Raw genomic sequence first — 24,273 nt, 5'->3', positions numbered from 1 at the left:
ATAGACCAGGTGCTTATAGCACAAAAGGTGCTGTAATAAAACATTATTTATTCTTCGCCTAAACTTGTACAGAAATTATTGCAAGTAGGAAACACCAGTACATGTGCGAAAAAATTGGTAAAACTGGGTAATAGAAAGTTGGCTGGACAAAGACAGAAAAAAAAAAAAGCTGCATAATTGAGACTACAGATATCAAAAACTCAGCCTCGACATTTGCAAGACACTGAAAAACGGCTGCTAGCCAATGGCAACACACCAAGAAGGCACTCGTAGCGTGTAGCTGAAGAAGCACACATTTTGCCGCCCCAATGTGTGCGTAGCAGGTCGTCTTCTGCGCACAAAGTGGGCACCAGAAGGCGACTGTTTGATTCAGTGGTGAAGAAGTGTCACAGCCGAAAAGCACGAGTACATACACAAGAAACAGGTAAGACCGGACAACATTAAGTCAGCCAGACAAAAGGAGGTACAATACACACACTGCGCAATGCAGACCACAAATATCAAGAACTTGGCATTGACATTTGCATAGCATTGTAAAACGGCTGCCAGCCAATGACAATGCATACAAAGTAGGCCTGTACTTACAGAGTGTAGATTTAAAAAAGCAAGAAGCTTAGTAGCTGCATAGCTCTCTAAAAAAAATGATTTTATGCATTGCACAAACTAGGAAACTGCAGGGGACTGCAAAGTCTGGCGGTGAAACAGCACCCCAGGTGAAAACAAGACCATATATGAAAAATGGGTAGGGCTATATATATATATATATATACTTTAAAATCAGCCTGACAAAAAAAAATCATAAAAAGAAAGTTGTGTAACTGAGATTTCACATTTGTACTGCACTATAAAATAGCAACATAGATTAAAAAAAAAGAAAGTTGGTCCCAATATCTGTGTAGCGCTCTAAAGACGAGCACGTACAAACTATAGGAACCTGCAGGTGACTGCACCATTTTGTGGTGGAAAAGGTCTTGGTACCACAGACACGAGCTATCACTATGGGCCCTTTGGGCTGTAGAAGATTCGCCTGCCATCGAACTTGAGCGTATCCTCGCTGGACATGAGGGCCAGATAAATCTCGCAGCTGGGGAGCTTGCCAAAGGCCTTGTTCACAGTCTCGATGACCCTCGTGGCATCCTCCGACCGGCCGGGGCTGGCCTTGAGCAGCTCCGCGATGAATCTCGACAGTGCGTACTCCATCCGGCCGTACACGTGGTTGTAGGCCACCTGGGGGCTGCACTGGACCCCTGGGGAGGCCTCCTCTGCCCGGCGTGGCTCTCCTGTCGCGTGCCCTGCCGGCTGGCCATGGTCAATGCTTAAGAGGGATCGCAGCGCTGCTTCCAGCTTTGACGCATCGCTGCCTCCTTCGAGCGAAGGAGGGCACGCTTCCTTTGTGGCTGCCGCACTCCCAGGAGGCCATGCGTTGGCAGGCTTCGTCACTTCGTTCTCTGTGGAGAACACAAGGAACGTTGTTCTTGGGATTCCATTGCAACCTTTGCTTTCCTCCTCCGAACTTGGTGGATTATCCCGCCCACGCTTTCCAGCCTTGGACAGTTGGAAGTCGCTACTGGGCGCAAAATCAAGCGAGTGAGACCTCTGCAACTTGCCCAATATTGTTGCTCTGTCCAGTTCCGGCAAGCTGTTTGTCCTGGCTTGTTCCTGCGCCGTGTCAGGTAGCGCCCAGCTGCTTGCAACTACGGTTGACTGCAGCTTCGATGCTGTCAGCGTTTTGGCCCTGGAATGTGCAGTGCGCTGCTGCTCTGCCATCCTCGCAATTGTTGGAGCTGGTGGTTCTGTCTTTACCGAGGCATTTTCCTCCGCGCAAATATCTCTGGAAACTTCTTTCAGCTTTTCTGTGCTGCTGGTATGCTGCGGCTTTTGGGTCGTCCTTTCTGGAGAGTTCTTTGACACAAGCGCCAGAGAGTTTGGCCCTGTCGAAGAGGTGGACTGCTTTCGCCCCTTCTTGGCCGCAAGTGCTGGGGAGCCACACAGTGCGGTCAGCGACTCGACCGCCAGAGCTGCATCCACAGCACCAGTCTTGAGCAGCGCACGTGCAGAGTCCAGAACCATGTGCAGCCTATGTCGCACAGTCGCTGTGCAAAAGGACTTCACCGACACCGGAGCGTTTTCCACGCATATCCTGAGGAGGTCGGGTGTCACGTTCGGCGCGTACTTCAACAGGCGGGCAGCGTAGTGGGCCGACAAGACCTCGGGCGGCTTTTTCTGCTCCACGTCCTTACTCTTGCACCGCAGTGAGACACAGTTGACGGTCGACAGGTCAAACTTGTCTGGATGCAGGTGGAACAGGTCGATGAGATCGATGCCGGGGAAAACGTGCCTCAGGTAGGTCGAGCACTCCTGCGGCGCAGCGTCGACAGTGCCCAGCAGGTAGTTGAAACACATCGGGTTCGACGATGTGGCGCCTATGTCCTTCAACATCTCCGTGAAGTAAATGGTGGCTAGAAGCTCCTCAGCGCCAGCCCACTTGGCACTCCACGCTTTGTACTGCTTCCGAAGCCACACTTTCCCAGAACGCTGCCACCTGAACGTGTTGGGGTAGGAGTCCAGCACGGCGTGCAGCTTGCCTGCACCGGGATGGTCGCCGAAGTACGCCTTCACCTCGGGGAGCCACGTGCGAGTCGCCCTCAGCAGCAGTTCCTCGGGAGCCAGCCCACTCGAGCACGCAAAGGCGTTTCTCTCGTGCAGACATTTCCTCAGGTGTGCAGCCACGCAGTTGGACACCGGGAGGTAATGCCTGAGAAAGACGGAACCTCGGTCAGGCGACGTCATGCCAAAGTTGGCACCGTTCAGTGCAAAGAATACGTTCAAGCTGTCGGCGTAGCGGTCACGAAGGAAGCACCTGGCATCTCGATTCATGAGTGGCAGGTACTTGGACAGGGTGTGTATGAAGCAGGGCTGCTCTTTCACGGCCCCAATCTTCTGGAGAAGGTCCAGGAAAAATTGCACGACCTTCAGGTTGTCTGGCTCAGCCAGGATACTCGTGGCTTCAAACTCTGGCTGCAGTGCCACCCGGTCCTCCCCGTGGAAGACAAAGGAACTCGCATGGGTCTTGAAGAAGCGCAAAGGAGATCCACCGTACTTGCCATTGAAGCGGTCCGACAACATGGTCGGCATGCTCTTTTCAAACCTTTTGATCGTGTCGTGACGGGACACCCTGAGGAGGTCGCCAGCGTGCTTCACCTGAAGAGCGAAGTACTCGACCAGGCATCTCTCAAGGGCCATTCCAGAACCGTTGCAGGGGTGCAAAGGGGTTTCCTTCGCTGAAAAAAAGAGAGGCAACACTGTATCAGAGGAGGGAAATTTTAATTGCAGCATTTATTTGCAGAGGTCGAAACTGAAAGTGGGGCAAGTTTGACACCGGTGAACAGGTTACACAGAAGCACGCTCTAAATTCAAGGCAAGATTTGAAACCTATTATGTGCACAAAAGAGGTGCAGGACAAATTAATTCCTTAATTTGGGAAGATGGGCACAGGAATACCTTAGTTACATTTGTTATTTTGAGAATAATTTGAGACGCTATTAAGATGTCTAAACATTTAAGCAAATAGGCTGTGTCTGATTGCAAAGGTATAAATAGTTTGTGCAAATTGACATTTATTGTTAGAATACAGCATCTAGAGAGCATTTCTAGATAATAGTGTGTCAAAAATGCTTAAAATACAAACATTTGCTGTAGTTATTTAAAATGTGAGACAATAAACAATGTTCTTTTGTGCGAATGTGGTATACATAACAATTGCATTTCACATGCACAGCCCCGAACTGCAGCACAGTAATTGTGCGGTGACGCACCAACGCGTAATATAAATACGTACAAGGCAGATGAAATGCGACCATGAAAACATGAACACATGATGATAGCGCGCTTTCTTTCCAATGCCAGTCTATCAGAGAGAAAAAGCTCAGAAAAGTGGCTTTCCAAATGTACCACAATCGTGGCATTAAAAGATTTGCAAAAAACATTTTATTTTGTGCGTTCTGCTTGATATTTTCATGTTCGCTTTTAATTGGTCCATCACTGTATGTCAGAAGTAAAGAAATGCCAACAGAGTGCAAGTTCATGCTGACCATGTGACTCCTCTTGTGACAACACAGCATATGGGATCAGCAAACAACAATGCCCAAAATACTGTGCGATCTGTGTGCACCATGGCAAGACAATTACACATTACTAAGGGAGCTTGGTAACGTATTAATAATCTACTTTGTAGCTTCAGAATTAAACACAATTTAGCTTCACGCAAGCCTATTCTTTTGCTTGCAGCGTTTCGGTAATGCTGAAAATTCTCGTTCTTTCGTGACCTAACAGTGCTGCTGCTCACATATACCATCTCGGGGCCCCAAACGCTGCTAACATTGCTTGCTCGGTTGGTTCTAGGAAAAACGCCCCGCTTATCTGAATACGCACCGCGATTATCAGCGATCGGCACGAAATTGTTGAGCATTTATCACACAACAGAGCATTTTCCCAGCCGCACCAAGTCAGCATTCTTGTCAATAGTATTTCGTATTTGCACAGAAAATGGCGTGGCGTTGTACGTAGACAGAAAGATTAATTACGCTTATACACCAAATGCTGTTGAAAGCAAAAATGAGAAGAACTCGGGCACAACCCATCTCTAATAAATGCAGATGTGTGGGATTAGCACGTACACTGGCGAGGGAATTGTGTAGGTGACCTGAATTAACTGAGCACCCCCACCCCACTTTCGATCCCCATCACTCTTCGGTTTTCCACTGCCTCTCCACGCCCAAGTGAGGCTTTTGCGCGATCAGAAGGCGTGGGGAAAACGGTTCGACGGTTCGACAGACCATGCGGACTGGGTGGCACATGTATAAAAAAGAACACGGTCGGATTAACCAGAGACCAAATCGGGGAGCCGTGCAGCACCCAGTGAAAGTGTACGCACTACACCTCTTATCGCTCCCGCACTCGGCTTACAGCTTGTCCCACGAGCGCATTACTTATTAAAGGAGACAGAAGTTCCATTCCCTTACCTTGCCGTGACTTCAACGACATATGCCTACGGTGTCCTCCAACTTTGGGTCAGAAATGCGCACGAATGCACTAAAGTCCAAGCCGCTCCGTGATTAGTTGTGTCCAGGACGCCAAATGCTTCGATTTCAAGTTGCCGCATGGCCCGTACGAGCAACAAGGCATTTGACCAATGTGCGCCCGCGATTACTCGAAGCAGCAATTCACCAACGCTGAAAAATTGGCACGCACAAACGAACTGCACCGACATGCGTGCCCATATCAGCCGACTAATCGCACGGACGGATTGGGAAAATTGGCGGGATGAAAACATCAGTGTTGCCACAGCGGGCGCGCTTATCGCAGAATACTGATTGACGGCTATCAGTACAGTTAATTAACCGACAGCGACACCAGCCACCCATTTTTTTTTTTTTGCTTTTAACTCGCATCACATGTTACCATACCTAAGAAAATTTAGTGCGAGACTTTTGTTGCAGCTGTTATTGCAAATCTGTACGATAACCCGAAACCAGTATGTGTGGTTTCGGATTTGCAACGTCAGTAGTTTCGGATTCGTCGAACGCGCATGCATTTATATTCTGCTGAGCGTAATTCGCGGAACTATCTCGTTTCTTACGGCAATTTATGTAAGTTCAACCTTTGCCCTCCTGAAATGCAACCGGGCGAAAACAAGCGAACGAAGACGACCGAACGCATTCAGTGCCACTAAAACAAGAGAGCGTGCCATCAGTAAGGTCGCGTTCACTTACCGTCAGCTAAGCAGCGGGGTGCATTTTAGGTGCAGCGGGCAGGCTGAGCAAAATGTACCAACCAAGGCATGGCCCCAGGTATTCACTTCAAAGTCGCCAACCCAGCAGCTGACAGAGCGAAATTTGCAGAGAACAAGCGCACGGGAAAGCAGACGACGCCCAAGGGCAGGTGCCGACAACGTTCTTAGTCTAAGAACGTTGGGTGCCGCAACGAGGGGAGGATCACGTGGACGCGGCGTTTTCCTCCTCTCCCCTTTCTGGCGAGACGAGCGCCGCCCGCGCCTGTCGGCGGGTTGGTCGTCCCGCCGCCGCCGCATTGGCTCCTGGGCTCCTCGATCAAACGCGGACTCGTTGCAGCGGTTCGCTAGTGCCGCCTGAGCGCCGACAGTGGAGGCTTTGGGATAAGCGCCGGCCGCGTTCGCTCACTTTCGGAATAGCACCTGCGCCCTAAAGGACATGGCTGAGAACCGTGCAACCAAATCCGGATTTGCCGCCGAGGCTCACAGCAAGGTAAGCTCAGTACAGCCCGCCGCGATTGCCTCGCCAAGCAGTCAATAGCAGCGCGGTAGGAGCGAATAAGCCGCGCTTTTAAATCGTCGCGGTTTCCTTTCCGGCCGCCTGCCCAACACGTGCGAGCTCCCTCTCTGTGCACCTTTTAGATCATGCAAAGGGGGCGGGGCGGAAGCAATCGCAGGAGTGTTGAACACGACCCCGTGGTGTCTGGCGTACAAACAACTCAAATTCAGGGGCTGCGCGTGATACCGCTTGTGACAGCTGTTCGAACTTGTCGATGGCGCTCGAGCCAGGGCGGACACAGGCGAGCAAGCAAAACAAGCCGCGCGGTTGCTCCTTCTTTTTTGGCATCGTGAGCCGATGCTGACACCGGCTGCAGATCCGGGTCGGCGTTTCTGCTGCGGCTGTGCCCGTCTCATCGCGCTCTATCAGCTGGCTTATCGATGCTGACCCTGCACAACTCGTCTTGCCCTGATGAAACATTTTATTCTGGCAATTTCGATATTCCCGTGCCGATGCTTGAAAAGATTCCACTTGCGCACCGCCGCCTCTTTCTAAAAGGCTTTCGCTTTGCGATTATCACTGTGTGTTGTGCCCCGAACACCACCAATCCACGGAAGAGTAGATGTCTGCTAAGGGCAGATTTTACACCCCACCTAAAAATGTAGCCGTACGGCGGCTACAAAGGAATTAACTCTTTCGCTACCGCAGAAAATTGACCAATTTTTAGGGGTCCAAGAAAACATTTTTTTTCCTGCTAAAAAATTGGTTAGGCACTAATTGCAGGAGCAAAAAATGCAGATTATTTAACGGCCTTTCCAATAACACCAGTTTTTTAAAGGTTTTCATATATCATAGTTGTAAAAAAAAATATCAAAATCAAAATTTTTGTCAAGTTGTCGAAAAAAATGATAAAAAAGGAGTTGTGTATATCAAACCACCGGTAGTAGAAAAAAATTAGAATATACATTTTGTAGGGAAACATTTCAAAAACACACCCTAAAAAAAATGTTGACTTGCGCGGAACAGTTTTTCAGATATAAAAAAAAAAATGTTAGCACGCACGGTGCTCGTGTCATGCGGTGAAGCCCAACCCCTTATTCAAAATGTGCAATTTCGGGTGGTTCCCTAGAATAAATCTGGCGGTTTGACGTTATCAGAGGCACCAATTTGCCCCCACATAACGTAAAAACATCTTGTCAATGGCTGACTTTGCATTTACAGCGAGCACAATATTTGGGACAAGCACGCGATGCGGAAAAAAACATGCATGACGTTGAAAACGGAACGCCGTGGTTGATGCTTGTTGTCGTTCACGGTCAATTATCTCTCAAAACATAAAGCTGAGCTTTATTATCATCTTCTTACTCGCAATTGTAGCTTTGCTCGCAAAAATGAGGTACGATGAGCTAGAATCGTGCCCTGCGATCTTTGGCCGAGTAGCAGGTGCGCGCTGAAAAAGATCAGCACAACGAGCCTTCTCTTTTGCAGCGCCACCTAACATTTTTCAAATGAAACAGTACAAAAACTTATCAGAGACTCCATCCGAATAGACAGTTCAACTAAGCAGCAACATTAGACACCCGGATATACCCTCGCATGGAAACGAAACTGGAAGGCGAACAGCTGGCAGTATAAGGCCGGTTTGAAGCGCTGTACTCGGCGGAACAGATATCTGGCGACTGGGTGTGACCTTTTGACTTGCATCAAAGTTCTTATCGCAGAAATCGGGTTAGGGTGGGGGGAAATGAGGAGCGGCGTGCTTCGTTCGAGGATCAGTCGCGGACGCTTCAGGCGCCATGGCAGGTAGCCTTGAAGTTGGGTAACTGCGTAGTAGCGCTAAATATGAATCTCGCGGTGCAGAAACGAAACCGAAACTGTTGTAAACTGTTTACGAATGGTCCTGGGGTAAGTAGAACTACCACAGTACTTAGAACAACTTGCGCAAAGGCAATAAAACTGCCTAAAATCATAAAGTAGCTTTGCGACCAGTCACTGCTTGACATTTTCAGCCGATTTCTGGGATTATTACTGTCAGAGCGCGAACCTGACGATTGAAAATCGTTTGCTAGTTCCCCATTCACGCCCTGATAGCAAAAAACAAGCGCTGGTGCAGAGTAATTACGAGTTGCACGCATTGTTCGTTGGTAGCCGTGACGCGCGATGACCACGCCCCTTTTCCACACCCAGGTTATTCAAAAGCGTGTCAAAAATCACGTTTCTGTTGCAAAAATTAAAACAAAACTGATTTTGAAAGGCCATTTTCTGATCTAACTCTGAACGACTTTACTTGTTCGAGAAACGCCTGGAACGCTATGAAAAGGCGCTCCCAAAAGTATCGATCAAATTGATCGATTTTGATAGGCGCGGTAGCGAAAGAGTTAAGCTAACAGATTCACCAGAAAAGTGCTTCAAGTGCAAAATTTTTGACTCGCTGTCATTTTCCTTTGTAGAGCCGTACGGCTGCGTTTCAGGTGGCCGTCAAGGTGTCCCCTGCGCTGCATTCGTGTGCCGTTTGAGTTGATCTTCCTTCACTGTGCGCTCGTGCCGGGAACTTGGAGAAAACGAGGGTGCGACCGCTGTGTCGCGCAACTCGCTGGCTGCGCGGCATTGTGTTCTCGATCGGGCCTTTAGTAAGGTGGCTAGAATGACGTGTCGTGCCTCGATCACGGTTCTACAGGAAACCACACGCGCCATGCAAGTACCGGCGGTACACGGGCCTCGTTCGTTAGTCGCCAACGATCCGCCGAATAATCGTTTTAGCGTCGCGGCAGTCTACTACCAAAGCACTGCTCGTCCTTTTAAGTCGTGATCTCTCAGCTCCGGGATCGATGAAATCGCCATGTATGGGCGTTGAGAGAAAAGTCGATAGTGTATATAGCTAGACTAGCGGGGCAGATTGGCCAAGGATCAGTAAAAGCGACGGACTAATTTTAACGGGCAGACATTCACCGGTTTAGAGGTAGAGGAACAACCGAGGCTGCTGATTCGGCCGACCGTCAACGACGCCTCACGACCCCCCTTGTCGGAAGAGCACTCAACACCAGTGATCAGACTTTTTCCAGAAACTGGGGAAAAAAAAAAAAAAAAAACGCGAAGTTGAAGTTCACCCACTATATATTCACCATTTCTTTAAGATTTTGAATTGATTTGGTTCTGTTTTTTTTTTGTCTTCATTCTACCCTTTTTTTGGCTGTGTCCGCCCTTCCCCTGCGGAATGAAATCCTGCGAGCGCCACTGAGTCAACCATTCGTGGCGGCGATATGGTGGCGAAGCCTTTGCTCGGTCTCCCACAGCCGAACAATGCGTGCTTATCTGGGAGAGCGGAAAAAAAAAAAAAAAGGCTCGAGCAGTGGCTACCGCTTTGTGCTGCTGAGCCCAAGGATGCGGGTTCGATTCCGGGCAGCTGCTTTTCAGATGTAGGTGAAAAGCAAAAGCGCCCGTGGGTAGTGATTTCGGCGCGCAATAAAGATCCCCTGCAGACGGTAAAAATTAATCTGGAGCCCTCCACCATAGACGGGCAGTTTTCATTTTCCTGGGGGAGGGGGGCTCGCCTTCCCCCCCTCCTCCCCACTCCCCCTAACTTGCAGCAGAATACGCGTCTGGTGCGATGACCACTACGCAACCGGCGGGGCTGTTAGGAAGCACAGGAGCGCTTTCGTGGCCTTGTGCGTAGATGACGGGGAAGGCCAGTGGCCCAGGATTTTGTCCTCAGAGACCGGTCCCTGAAAATCGAGCTTCCGTAAAGTTGAGGAGAGTTGCCTTCTTGCCGATGAAAAACGTGAACATTCGCATAGAAGGTGGCGTATGGTCTCCGGTGTGTCACAGACTTCACACGCCTCACTGTCTGCCATTCCAATCAAATGGGAGTAAGCATTTGTAAAGGCGACTCCAAGCCAGAGACGGCAAAGAACGGTTGCATCAGTCCGTGGGAGGCCTAATGGAAGAGGACGCTGAAGATGCAGGTCCAGGCCATGAATACGAGAACTCGTGAACTCTTTGTTTGGTAGTCCATTTGGCTATCGTGGTCTCCAGGGCAAGTCTGCGGAGAGGCGTCCGTCCTGGATAATGGAATAGATGTGGTCTCCGACTTTTGCTGTGCCCAGCGGGCGGCAGCGTCCGCACTTTCATTGCCGGAAATGCCGCAGTGACTGGGAAGCCACTGGAAGGCAATGTCAACGTATGATCATGCTGCTCAAGCGTTAGCCCCAATAAAATTTCAAGTGAAAATGTAGAGGCAACTCTGAAAAAATATCAACTGGTAATGGCACTTCTGAGAGGGGGGGGGGGGGGGAAATACTGGAGAGGGCTAGGACCCCCGAGCCTCCCCGTGGTCTCCACCTATGCTCTCCACTACGGCGCGACTCATAGCCGTGGCGGGGCTTCGGCGCGTCCCCCAAATAGTTTTTTTTAGAAAACCGCAAATGACGTCGTATGCACTCCCATCGCACTACTATTCGGGTATAAAAGTGTTGCACGTTGGCAATGCAGAGCTGCGCCTGACAGGTTTTCTGACCTTCCACGTCTCTAAATGGCGCCAACTAGCCGAGGGCGCGGTTACAGAAGGTTCAGGAGCTATATAAGCACCTCTCTTCCGTACATGGCTCACCCGATTCCTCGGCCTGCGGAAATATCGGTCAACAAAGCCATGGGGCCAACGCAGCCCGCATCACCCATCGATATGAGCCTCCATTTGAACTTTCTCACAGCCCTGGGGTTGTTCGGCGCAGTCTCTCAATGCTCGATTGTCTGTAGGGATGGCCTTTGTGGACACCTGCAGTTGTGCTACCCTGCCCTTCCAATCCTCCGAATTTGTCTTGGTCCCATGGCCTTCCCTCGATGAGTGCCTTCTGCAGCGGCAGAGACCTATTCCATCGGCAGGAGAAGCGCCTCGTGGCCAAGGAGCCGGCAGCTCGGGCGTGCCCAGTTTCAATCGGGACTGCAAGCGAAGGTTCGCTTTCAGCGCTGCGCGAAATCCGCTCTGCGGAGACGAGTGCGCGCGCCGACATTCCTGGGGAGTGATCGATGCGTGCGCGTTTTAGGCTCGGGGAAAACCGCCGCCTCCTCTTTCTGGCCGCGACACAGGATGATTGGGCAAGGACGCGCACTATCTGCGGCGGCCAGACACACAACGGCCTTGCATTCTTCCGCGCGTGGCCCTTGCCGCGGCCATGGCACTTTGTTTTCGCTCCTTACTGCAGGAGCTCTCGTGTTGCGCACTGTGGTCGATTTGTGTGTCGCGAGAATGGACGAGAGAGATTTGCACAGGACGGGTCACGTGGGTGTAGAAAGAATGCGGGCCTCTCGTATACTGGTTGGTAGGCCCCTTGAAAAGCTGGGACAAGCCATGTGCCCTTCGCGCGTGCAGAAATAGTTGTCGTGAGGGTGTAGCCAAAGGACTCAGGGGAGATGGGGAGTGTGTGACTGCCCGAGAACGACTTGAAAATCTCCATGATGATTGAGGCGCATACCCCGCGGGGAGGCGGACGAGTGAACTTGACAGGAGTGTGGAGTTACACAATCGCGTGCGGCTTTGCATCTGGATAAGAAAGACTACCTCGCATTTCCAAATTACTTTCCAAGCGCAATTTTCCTCTCTCCCTCTTCTTGGTCCTCAAAAGTGTTCGACGCCGGGGCAGAGGAAGGCGCGCAGCAGATGCGCACTGACGCCTGCCTCGCGTTCGAGCTGCGGTGGCCAATGAGTGCGCATGCATCTTCCGCCTAATCGCGGGGACCAGTGGCTCGCCTACCTATCCCTTTATCATCCCCTTTCTCCTCTCTAATCTTTGTATACCCCTCCTCCTCCTCCCCCCCCCCGCACTGGGTTGTATGCAGGTGAGCCCCCAGCTGGGCTCAATGATATCCCCAGTGCATTTCCTTTCCTTTTCTCTTGAACCACTTAGTAGTAGTAGTAGTAGCGCGCTATCTTGCTTGCACTCCTGAGGGGGCCAACGACGTGTCAGCGGGGAAGAAGAAATAACGCTTTGGATGTTGGCGCGCACGCGGTGTATGTCCCCCTTGGGAAGTGACTCAAGGGCCCTTTCTTGCAGACCTTTAACGATTACACGGTACCCCTCGTGGACGGGTACCCTCCCCAGAAGGGACACTAATACCCCGGTCGCATGGCAAATCTAGTGTCATTCAAAGCGAATGACATTCGCCTTATGTCATTCGGCAATGATACCAGTGGCCATTAGGAAACTCGCACAGTTGCAAAGCAGTACTATAAACACACGTCCATGATACTTTTAAACCATCCAGTAAAAAAAAAAAAAAAACAGGACAAATGTACTTTTCTAATGAAAAAAAAAAAAACAAAAAAAAAAAAACGTGCCGTTTCGGGCGGTACTCGTATCATCAATGCCGAACAATAGATTCCTGTCTGGGTTGCAGCAAAGCGTCGTTTATTTCGACAACAAGCAGGGGAACGTGCACGGCGCCCAAGTGCACTCCTGACACGCGCCCTTCTCCCTCGTGATCCCCGAATGCAAGATTTGCGGCTTTGCGCATTTTGCATGTCGTTGCTTCGGTAACGCGCTCAGCTCCAAACCGGTGGCCAAATTCTCTAAAACGACGGGGCGTCGCTTTGAAGCGACGGGTTAGCGCCATTGAAATGCATGTGTTGTGGTGTTGGGGCCGTCGCTTCGCGGTGCTCCTCGTGAGGAGTGACCCTGAGAAAAGCACTGTGGCAAGGGCGCGAAGCGACACCCACTGCCCCCCGCCGTTTCGTTTGTCACTTCGCACCCTTGCAACAGTGCTTTTCTCAGGGTCACTCAGGGTCAGCGACGGCCCCAACACCACAACACATGCATTTCAATGGCGCTAACCCGTCGCTTCAAAGCGACGCCCCGTCGTTTTAGAGAATTTGGCCCCTGGTCAGCTACGGCCACGACTGACATGCGGCGTTAACAGTGTGCAGGCGGCTGCCGCCTAGAGCCACTAAATAAGCTAGCGGGAAGCTCGGAGACGCGGCAATTTCTCCTTCATTCACATCGCCGGGTGCATGCATAGCCTTTTTCTTTATCACGTCGGCCACGCTTTATTCGCGAACAGAGAAAGAACGCAAAGGAGAGATAAGCGACCTCGTTTCTCCGCTGACATACAGTGGCCGCCGTAATTTCTGTCGGGGCGTGGCCCTTGGAAATGCGTGGCGCGCGGATGCCGTTGTCTCATTGGGGCTGTTGCGCGGCAAATCGATTAACGCGCGCTCCTCATTTGTCCTTCTTTCCCTCGGCTCACTTTCTTCCCTATCTTGCAGTTTCCGCGGCGTCGTCCCTACAACCGCCTATCGCTGCCTTGGGAACAATCAACGTGTTGCCCCATATATCACGACTCCCAGGTGCACATGGGCTCAGAATTAACGCCACCGCATCGACCGCGTGCCTGCTGTCGACTGAGTTCACGATTCTCTGGCGAGCTTGCAGCTGCTCTCGATCGTCTTCGGCGTAGCCGAGCGTGTTTTCTTTCGCCCGTTGGTGGAGAAATGCCGCGGACTTCTCCCGAATGTCGCGCAGTTACGTCTGCGACGCGGTAAACCGACGCAAGAGACGCGAAACGAACTCTGCCACCGCGAAACACGCAAGTTCAGTATACAGTGGGCCCTTTTAGAGCGAGAGCGCTACTACGCTGCATCTTTCAAGGTCATTCATCGGGTCGTATTTGACCGTCGGCCGCCGGCGCGGGAGCTGCGCGCCTCGCTCGCTTCTCGTCACACGAGCACACGCACGCATATAACGGACTGGGATGCATTTCGCCTGCAGTCCACATATCGCTCCCCCTGACAAAACTCGCAGACCGGAAAATTCTTTTCTCCTACGTGGATTCCGAAATGATGCATCCATGGTCGGCTTACAGTAAGCAGGGCTTGCGTTCGGGCTAGTTGGTATTCCATAACGTTCACCTTAAGCGCAGAAAAAAAAGGGACACAGTAGACAAGGACAAGCGCTCCAGTAGACAAGTAGACAAGGAAGAGCGCTTGTCCTTGTCTACTGTGTCCCTGTTTTTTTTCTGCGCTTAAGATGAACGTTACAGTAAGCAGCCTCGAGCGACGGAGCGCAAACACATGTACCGCCGTGACCTGAGCCGCCGACTCGAACTCCTCCTCATTGAGATTACGCGACACGCCGAATACCCTACGCGGGCAAACCGGCACCAACTCGGCGAGGAAATGCGGGGGACCCTCCACATGCGTCGCGCTTGGGCTCTCTTACGACCCTTACAAAGCCAACCAATCCTTTCCTATCACACAGATTCTCTACAAGCAAGATGGCACCAAGCAAGATATTGTATCCCGCCCTTGTACTAACAGTACAGGTGCCGTCATAAGTAATTGGAGCACGGGAGCTGTGGCCGAACTGTATCGGAGCGCCGTGTAGCTGCACCGGCGGTAAATGAAAGGACGAGAACACGCATGCGCGCCTGCCGACGGCGATAGCCCGGCTATACTTCTCAAACCTCTATTTTTAACCTGGCTTAAAGCATTGTTCGCAGCATACTGGTCTCGGCGATGGCGCTGATAGCGTACACACGTAAAAATATTTGAACGAAAAACTCGCTACAAATTCCTGTGACCGCGCGCCGCTTCTCCGGCAGCTGGAAGTGCGCGTGAGACGCTGCCAGAATCGTCTCTGCTATCAGCGCCGTCGCCGAGAGCACTATGCTGCGAGCAGTGCTCGAAGCCAAATTTAAAAAGTGATTTGAGAGGTATAGATGGGCTATCGCCGTCGGCAGGTGCGCATGCGTGTTCACAGCTCCCGTGCTCCAATTACTTATGACGGCACCTGTACACTCTAGCCCTGTACATACCGACCTCTAACACCACCGAACCGCCCATTGCACGCTACGCCGGATCTCCCTCGATGCTGAAATTTCTCGCGAGGAAATCATACAGGCCATGAGTTTCCTGCGCTGCCAAACCGCACAAGGCGTGGGCGCCATCACTACTGTAACGACAAAATTTGTCCAGTATCTGCCGCTACGGTAGCGTGATGATCGCAGTGAGGAAGTCGAGACGTCGAAGAAAGGGTTAAGGTTAACTTGTTTGCTGATGGCATTTACTGATCTTACAAATTTGTACGGATATTCATAGTACATCAAATAAGGAAAATAGTCAACAGAGCAAGAGTACTTAACGGGACATGTGACTGACTGACTGGATGGCGGTTTCCCGGCGAAAGGGCACGACGACGGGCGGCAGCGTCTCGAATCGGTCCCTGGTGCAGGCCGCCCTCGTGAACCAGGCAGAGGGGGTTTATATTCGCTTCATGCGGACTCGTGGGGAAAACGCGCATTCTGGCCGCACTTTCTACAGCCAATAGGGGAAACGCTTGTAAACACTAATCAGCCATGTTATCGCCAAAGTAAAAAAGGACCATTCACGCACAGACACAAGGTTTGAATCCGAAAACGCGCGCTTGGAGAATTATTATTGACGTAGAAAAAGTAGTTCAGACAAAGCACTAAAGTAAACAGTGTAAAAGACAGAAGGGTCATCTGAACTGCACCGAGAACTCGGAACCCGAAAGCGACCAGCGCACACGCCACGGCGGTTATGGAAAGCCGCGGCCGCGCCGGAACCCAAGCTGGGCGGATGGTGCCAAGAGGGGTGCTACAAAATGGAAAAAGCAAACTGAACGGGGGCTTCGCGACACTATATACTAACTACGGCTACTACGGCGACGTCTTGACGACACTTGTATTGATCACATCACTTTGTTTAGCTGCCACTGGGAGCGCGGCACTCTTCCCAGCGCGTGGAAACACGCAAACATCCAATTCCGCAACCTAACAAAACTCTTGCACTTGAACACGTCCGCCCTATTTCGCCCTTTTCCTGCCTAGGCGAACTCTTAGAGCATGTCATCAACACCCGCCTTACTTGCTACCTTGCGGAGCACCAGCTACTCCAGTCTCCCACCGAATATGATTGGTTTGCGTCCTGGCCTTTCGACCCTGGGTGGTACCCTTCAGATTCACGCTGACATCCTCGCCCAGTCTCCTAAATCCGACAACGCCACTATCCTCGCACTTGATCTACATAAAGCTTTCTACCACGTCTCCCACCACACCATTCTTGACTCCGTCAACCACCACAATCGTGGCAGTCGCGCACACACCTACATAACAAACTTCCTTTCTAACCTCACCGCTACACCGCGCCTCGGCTCACTCGTCTCCACAACTTTCCCTATGCCCTCTCGCGGCACACCCTAGGGCGCCGTCCTCTTTCCGCTTCTCTTTATTCTGGCCTTGAAATCCCTCGCTTGCGCACTTGAACACACCCAAACCTCCGACCTGTCATCTATGCTGAATAGATAGATATTCACGGCAGAGTGGTAGTTGGGGTCCTCTAGTGTCACTAAATAAGGACCCTAGCGTCACTAAATAAAACCTTATTTAGTGACTCTAGGGTCCTCATTTCAACCAAATATTGCCCACCACTCGAGCCTGATGGTTAATCGCCTTCCTTTGAAGGTCGGAGCTGGAAACAGCTGCCTCCCACTGATGCTTCTGCTATGATATACTGCCTGTCCATGTGTCCATACATACCCACGTTACGTGGTGTGATGTCGGTTTACCGCCACAATTGGGGCAAGCACCGTGACGCTTAGATTTGGGTCATCGTTCGTCTGAAGTGGTCGCCACCATGTGCTGCAGAGCCGGAATACGCGCGAGAGAAGAGCAGCGGCCGTGTGTATCCACATCGGGCCTGCTGGCGTTTCGCTCGCGTTTAGATGCCCCAGCAGGTGGGGTGCATCAATTCCTACACCTCCACGTGCAACAGCGTTCCACGTGCTGCTGCGGAGGCCCTCGGGGTGCCGCTTTCACGCGTTTTGCGTATTCGTCGTCAGTGACGGCTAGCGGATGTGACGTCAAACCCTATCTCTGCTACTTCCGGTGTCACGAAAGTGCTAAAATACTTTAAACATGTTGCATCTTCGGCCTAGAATGGAGAGAGATCTTTAATTTTAGCTGCATGGACAGTTTGTTGGGAAGTTCTTACGCAGGGAATATTGTTGCAGCAGACGGCTGTCACTCTTGTGTCCCGAGACAAATCATATTGCAATTAGCCGCGAAGACGACTCTATACGCCGAATTTCATCCACCTTTCGTTATTGCGATGCGTATGTTCCACAGTGATTCCCGTCTGCTGTCAATACACAGGGAGGGAAACGGACAGCCTGTCCGCTCGAACAAAACGCCAGTCCTTTCACGGGCCGCCCGCCCTTCTGCGATGCGCGAGACGTGACCGCCCCCTGCAGCGCGCGAGTGGGCTTCGTCGATCGGCGCGGCGCCGAGAACCGGATGCCTGACCGCTTGCACACGCGGCCCCGATCTCGAGGTCGCCTGCTCCTTCCCAAGCTTCGATGCCGGCGACTACTATCTGGTCGCCTGCTCGTCATTCGCGCGCAACGGCTTTCCGATTAGAGCAGATCTATGTATGTGCGCTGCATCTTTCCACCCGCATAACGATTAGATAGAGAGGGGAGGGCGGCATTTGTGCAGATCTCGGCATGTGTGCTGCAACTTTCCACCTGCATTCTTTCCTGTGATAAGCGAGCTTAATCTGCGTGGCTGTGTCACCTCGAATCGTGCACGTGTCCGCGGGCGAGAGCGCATGCATGTTCGCGGAGGTGCGGATACTGTTATCTTTACGGCCCTTCGTGCAGTGTCGCCGCAAGCGTCCGTTGAAAGGCGGCGCAGACAGGCGCTCTCACTAGTATCTGGTACCTGTCTTTAGACAGCGTGCTCGAGACGTCTTGAGTTGGTGCCGCCTCGCAAGTGCGCTTGAATCAAGCAATAAACTTCTGCCTGTCGCTTCGCAAAAAGTTTGCACCTGCGGCATTTTAAGTGCAGAGCACTTTAGGGCCTCGCCTTGTCGTAGCTCGTTCACTGGACTCAAGTAAGCCACACGGCGTTCCGTCGTAGCGGCTGTCGTCGCGGCGTAACCCAGAGGCTTCGAAAGCCAATTAAGCGGTTTATATAGTCATAAACGTTCGAAACTCGTGAACCGCTGGCGCTTGCCATACTGCAGGTGCAGTTGAGGCAAAATATACGTAATTAACCGGCAGCGCCCGCGTTCATGTAGTTAGGAACGCTGGTTGGGTTTGTTTTTGCGATAGTAAGCGCACAAATGTGGCAGTGCAACGCCGGCACGTGCGGGAGGAAAAGCAATCACGAAAAGAACAGAACTCCCGCTGGCGCAGTCTCAGGCAGGGGGCGCGTGAGCACTGCGAAGGCGGGAAATTTGAATTGCATTGGGTGGTAGCAGTGAGCGGATAACGGCGCTACAGCCCATTACGGCGAATCACTGCTCTGCACTTCCGACGGCTTCCAGATTGAGTGGAACGGCTTTAATTCTTTTTTGAGCGCTTCATATGCAAGGCACGGGCCGTGCGGTGATTGGCCCGCCACTCGGTGAGGTTTCACACGCCAGTCTGCCTCCGCAAGCCTGGCGCGTAAAATTGACGAGTTTCGATAACTTGGCTATAAAAGTGAAGGGATTTTAATTGCAAGGTGGCCACGCATAGCCGAAGACGTCGTATCTTTTTCCGACGTTTGCGGAGAGTTTGGGCGGTGTGGCATTTCCATGCGACTCCGAAGGACCACATCTCTGCCCGTACTTTTTCCCCTGACGGCCTTCCTCCTACATATGGCGTTCATCATCATAGGGAAAGCATCCACGCATTCTATGTTGTTTCATTGATGTACTGTGAAGCGCTTTTCTGGCCAACTGTGGGGAGACCGATTAGAATGTAGTGTTGTCATTCGCGTTCGCTAGACTCCCGGGACCCAGCTCAGTCTCCACCGCGGGAAGAAAAGCTGCGTGTGTAGATAACAATGTTACGGTATGTGCCCCCGGGCAACTTTTTATTTTCCTCTTTCTTAGTAGGCCACTGGGCCCGCCGAGAAGGAATTCTAACTTAGAAGCTTTCAGAGCCGCGTTAATCCCCCGCCGTGTATTTACGCTGCCGTGTATTTACGTGTCTACGCCACCGCGGCACCGCACGGCGGTGCAGCGGTGGCGTAGAGGTAGAGCATCCGCCTCGCGTGCAGAAAGACCGTGGTTCGAATCCCGGTGCCGGACAATTCCCACTGAAAAAGAAAAAAAAAACGCGCAATTATGGAATTGCAGATGGGGCTTGGCGTGCGGCCTGACCCCGGCGACCATTGCCGGTAACGCACTCCCTCACCAGAGCAGGATTGGCCACCCTGGTGTAGTAACGACCACAACCTCCCATGAATACGCCAATTAACCCACGGCCCTCAGTCTCCAGTGGCTGCGAAGCAACTGACCACGGCGGCGGTCAGACCTGTGACGCAGCAGAGGGTGCGAAGAATACTTGTACCCGGACAGGCCGCCATTACAATCTGAACCTGGTAACGTTTAACACGAGAACCTTATCTCGTGAAGCGAGTCTAGAGGTGTTCGAGGAATTAAAGGGCATTGAATGGGATGTCATAGGTCTTAGTGAGGTTAGGAGAACAGGTGAAGCCTTTACGGTGCTGAAAAATGCACACGTCCTATGTTACCGTGGTCTAGTGGACAGAAGAGAACTGGGAGTGGGATTTCTAGTCAATAAAAGCATAGCTGGCAACATAGAAGAATACTATAGCATTAACGAAAGGGCAGCAGGTCTTGTAATTAGGCTCAATAAGAGGTACAAGCTCAAGGTGGTACACGGCTATTTCCTTACATCCAGACATGACGACCAGGTAGTGGAACGCTTCTATGAAGATGTGGAATCGGCAATGGCTAAAGTAAAAACACAGTATACAGTAGTTATGGGAGATTTCAAGACGAAAGTAGGCAAGAATCAGGCTGGAGACAAGGCAGTTGGGAACTGTGGTCTGGGCTGTAGAAATAGCAGGGGGGGCCTACTAGTTGAGTTTGCAGAACGGAATAACCGACGCATAATGAATACCTTCTTCTGTAAACGGGAGAGCCGGAAGTGGACGTGGAGGAGTCCGAATGGGGACCATAAAAATGAAATAGACTTCATATTATGCGATAACCCTGGCGTCGTGAAGGATGTGGAAGTGCTCGGAAGGGTAAGGTGTAGTGATCATCGTATGGTAAGATCTCGAATTAAGCTAGATTTAAGGAGGGACCGTAACAAGCTAGTACGAAAGAAGCCGATTAATGAGCTATCTGTGAGGCGTAAAGTAGAAGAATTCAGGATCGCGCTGCAGAACCGATATTCAGCTCTTACCGAGGAAGCCGAGCTTACGACACAGGAAGCCAGCGACAACCTTACACGCATTATCACGGAGTGTGCAGTAGAAGTCGGGGGCACGATGGTTAGACAGGATACTGGTAAACTTTCCCAGGAGACGAAATATCTAATTAGGAAACGGCAAACCCTGACAATCCCCACCCCAGCTGACAGAATAGAACTAGCGCAGCTTTCGAAGTTAATCAATAAGCGCAAGACAGCTGACATACAGAAGTATAATATGGAGAGGATCGAATACGCTGTAAAGAACGGAGGTAGCCTGAAAGCAGTGAAGAGGCGTCTTGGCGTGGGGAAGAATCAGATGTATGCACTTAAAGATAAGCAAGGCAATGTCATCACAAATAGGGATAGAATAGTTGCATTGGCCGAGGAGTTCTATAGGAATCTGTACAGTAGCCGGGACATCCAGGATAATGCCGAACGAGAAAGTAGTTCAGAGGAGATAGGCATATCCCACCAGTAACGACCGAAGAAGTAAGGAAGGCTTTTAAAGAAATGAAAGGGGGCAAAGCACCTGGTGAGGATCAGATAACAGCAGACCTCTTGAAGGATGGCGGAGAAATTGTACTTGAAAAACTGGCAAACCTGTATACGCAATGCCTAATTACCGTAAGTGTACCGGAATCTTTGAAGAACGCGAACATCACCCTAATCCATAAGAAAGGTGACATGAAGGACTTGAAAAATTACAGGCCGATCAGCTTACTGTCAGTCGTCTACAAGGTACTTACCAAGGTAATCGCTAACAGAATTTCTGCAACCTTAGATTTCAGTCAACCTAAAGAGCAAGCAGGGTTCCGTAAAGGTTTTTCAACAATGGACCATATTCACACGATCAATCAGGTGATAGAGAAGTGCGCTGAGTATACTGAACCCCTATATATAGCTTTCGTAGATTATGAGAAAGCATTTGACTCGGTCGAAACCCTAGCAGCCATTCAGGCATTACGGAACCAGGGTGTAGACGAGCATTATGTAAAAATACTAGAGGATATTTACAATGGGTCCACAGCTACCATCGTCCTCCATAAGGAGAGCAGTAAAATACCTATAAGGAAGGGTGTCAGACAAGGAGACACAATCTCTCCAATGTTATTCACAGCATGTTTACACGAAGTATTCAGAACGTTGGATTGGGAACAGGTGGGAGTAAGGGTTAATGGAGAATACCTCAGTAAGCTCAGATTTGCTGATGACGTTGCCTTGCTAAGTAACTCGGGGGACGAATTGCAAAGCGTGCTTTCGCACTGGACGAACAGAGTAGAACCGTGGACCTGAAAATTAATATGCCGAAAACTAAAGTAATGATCAATAACCTCGGGACAGCACAGCAGTTTGGGATAGGAGGCGAGGTAGTGGATGTGGCAAAAGAATATATCTACTTAGGCCAAGCTGTGACCCCGGATCCCAACCATGAGGCAGAGATACCTAGAAGGATCAGAATGGGGTGGAGTGCATACGGCAGACATTCTCAGATAACGAATAGCAGCCTACCATTGTCCCTGAAGAAGAAAGTGTATGACAGCTGCATCTTACCGGTACTCACCTACGGGGCAGAAACTTGGAGGCTCACTAAGAGGGTTTAACTTAAATTGAGAACGACTCAGAGGGCAATGGAGCGGAAAATGATAGGTGCAACATGAAGGGACAAGAAGAGAGCGGAGTGGGTCAGGGAACAAACGCGTGTTATGGACATACTAGTAGAAATTAAGAAGAACTGGACGTGGGCAGGGCATGTAATGCGAAGGCAAGATAACCGTTGGTCATTAAGAGTAACAGAGTGGATCTCTAGAGGAGGCAAGCGTAGCAGGGGGCGGCATGCCCTGCAGTGGGCGTAGATAGGCTGGTGATGGTGATGATCATGTTGTCATTGCCTTCCACTCGACGTCGCTAGCGATTAACAGCGCAAAAATAACAAAAAACCCCAGACGACAAATGAGCACGCAGCAGAATATCGCTCAGATGTGTGCGAACTGGCCCGCTTACAGTCCACGTTGTATGTGCAACAATTTAAACGAGGAAAAGTTATTCGGCGATCCTTGTAACTCGTTCCTGTTGAACCTTTCTCGACAGGGAAGTTGGGCCAAGTTCATCTATAAAAATTTGGTGCAAAGGATACCAACGCTTCCTTTGATGGCCTGACACAACGTCACAATTCCAAATCTTGAACACAAAAGATTAGCAGTGGCTTAGCTCGGCTATGCCAGGATATACGGTAGCGTGAGCTAAGGTTCAGCTGGTTATTCCTAGGTTTCCTGGTTGTCTAGGATTAGCTGATTATCCTGCTTACTGCTGCCAAAACGATTTCCAATCCAATCCAATCCAATCCAATTCAGTCCAGTCCAGTCACTGCTCCTCGCGCATGAGCCGCACGGCTCTCCACGAGCCACGTGAAACGGCTATCAAGCGGCTCCAGCGCAGTGACAGACTTGGCTACTGCGCAACGGAGCCGACAGCTGAGTACGCGCCGGCGCCAGTGCGTCTGCCGCGGCTATGACGTCACTCCTCTGGAATGCGCACACTGGCGAAATTGGAGACCCAATTCTCTACACACCCGTACTACAATTGGGTTGGATTTCCAATACCATCCACTTTAATCCAATCCAATCCAAGCGATGCCAAGCCAAGCCAATCTAATGCAAATGAAATCCAATTCAATCTCGTGCTCTTCGCGCTTGCGCAGTACGGCCCTTAACGGCACACGCGAAACTGCTCAACCTCGACAGTATAGCTTACGCTGCCAAATAAAGCGGTCGAGGCCAACACGGCTCTCACGTGCACACACGCGCGAGATGCGTTGCGGCCGTGCAGCAGCAATCGGCTGTTGCAGAGCTCAGCTGGCATAGTTTGCTCCATCCGGTAGGACTCAGGACTTTCAATTTTGTCTTACGCGTCCGAGCTTTGCTGCGTTCGGCATTGAGCTTGCCGACCGGCGCAGCAAACAAAGCCTAAAGGCCCAACCACGCGTACTTTCGGCGTTTTCTCGCGTCGACATCGTACCGCGTCGACGCGCGTCAGCGCGCGTCGCCAAAAATTCATGGCGCCGCGGGTTGACGCTCGGGCTTATACTCGGGCGACACCCACCGATGTCTGCCCTCGCCAGATATCGGCGTCGATGGCGCGTCTACGCAGTGCGAGAAAACATCGCAAAGCGGGCGGCAGCGTCTGGGTTTCCTGTCTTTCTTGTGGTCTGGGGTCATTCCTTCCAGCAGAAAATGATCAATTTATTTTTAACTTGCGGTAATCGGTTGCCTTGAGACAAAGTGAAAGCTATTTCTGTTCGAAAGCGTTCATTCTTCTGTGGCTTGTTTGGCTTTCATCGGGGATTTGCGATAGCTTTTTCTGAGTTAAATACGGGAGCTCGGGCTACATCGCTTGTAGTATTAGCAAAATGTGACTTGCTTGAAAGACCGGTGCGTGGCGAGAGTTAAATTTCGCCTCTCCATCTTCTTGGCGAACTGATGGAGGCGAAATAGTGATGTTCTTTTGATGCGCGAGCCGAGAGGACGATCTCGACTCGCTCCGATGACCGACGACCGATGCTGGTAGCGTGTGAGGGATGAGGACTGCCTTCCTTGCTAGATATTAGGTTTATTTACATTATTTACATTACTCCATGTTTACATCAGGTCAGAGTGACGGTTACATTGTCACTCTGACAGCAGCAGCCTGTTCGGCCGAGATCTATACTAAACTAGATCCCCTCTCGACCGACCCCCGACAAAACCCGACACTCCGGTTTTGATACGAAA

General features: G+C 51.0%; 2 protein-coding genes across 4 annotated transcripts in view; one reads left to right on the top strand and one right to left on the bottom strand.

The window, feature by feature from the left end:
• Positions 1 to 28: 28 nt before the first annotated feature.
• LOC144151526 (uncharacterized) lies at positions 29 to 5,975 on the bottom strand. Of its 3 annotated transcripts, XM_077682609.1 has the most exons (3): positions 5,772 to 5,975; positions 5,022 to 5,231; positions 29 to 3,281 (listed from the first exon to the last, which is right to left on the bottom strand). In XM_077682609.1, exons 2-3 carry the CDS (start codon positions 5,041 to 5,043, stop codon positions 997 to 999), a joined length of 2,307 nt encoding a protein of 768 aa, XP_077538735.1. In that variant the 5' UTR covers positions 5,044 to 5,231; positions 5,772 to 5,975; the 3' UTR covers positions 29 to 996. The 3 variants fall into 3 exon arrangements, with proteins under 3 accessions (XP_077538735.1, XP_077538736.1, XP_077538734.1); XM_077682610.1 differs by lacking the exon at positions 5,022 to 5,231; XM_077682608.1 differs by lacking the exon at positions 5,772 to 5,975 and having other exon boundaries at positions 5,022 to 5,736.
• A 96-nt stretch (positions 5,976 to 6,071) lies between these two features.
• Positions 6,072 to 24,273, top strand: part of Chd64 (transgelin calponin-3) — a 59,236-nt gene continuing 41,034 nt past the window's right edge. Inside the window, exon 1 of the mRNA XM_077682618.1 lies at positions 6,072 to 6,281. Coding sequence (XP_077538744.1) covers positions 6,228 to 6,281 — 54 coding nt within the window. The 5' untranslated portion in view covers positions 6,072 to 6,227. The remainder of the gene's footprint in view (positions 6,282 to 24,273) is intronic.

The sequence above is a fragment of the Haemaphysalis longicornis genome, unplaced genomic scaffold (genome assembly GCF_048455015.1).
Source record: "Haemaphysalis longicornis isolate Haplotype H1 unplaced genomic scaffold, Haemaphysalis longicornis Haplotype H1 scaffold_9, whole genome shotgun sequence".
NCBI lineage: Eukaryota > Metazoa > Arthropoda > Arachnida > Ixodida > Ixodidae > Haemaphysalis > Haemaphysalis longicornis.
Note: the sequence above shows the minus strand (reverse complement) of the source record. Positions and strands in the feature narration are given on the sequence as shown.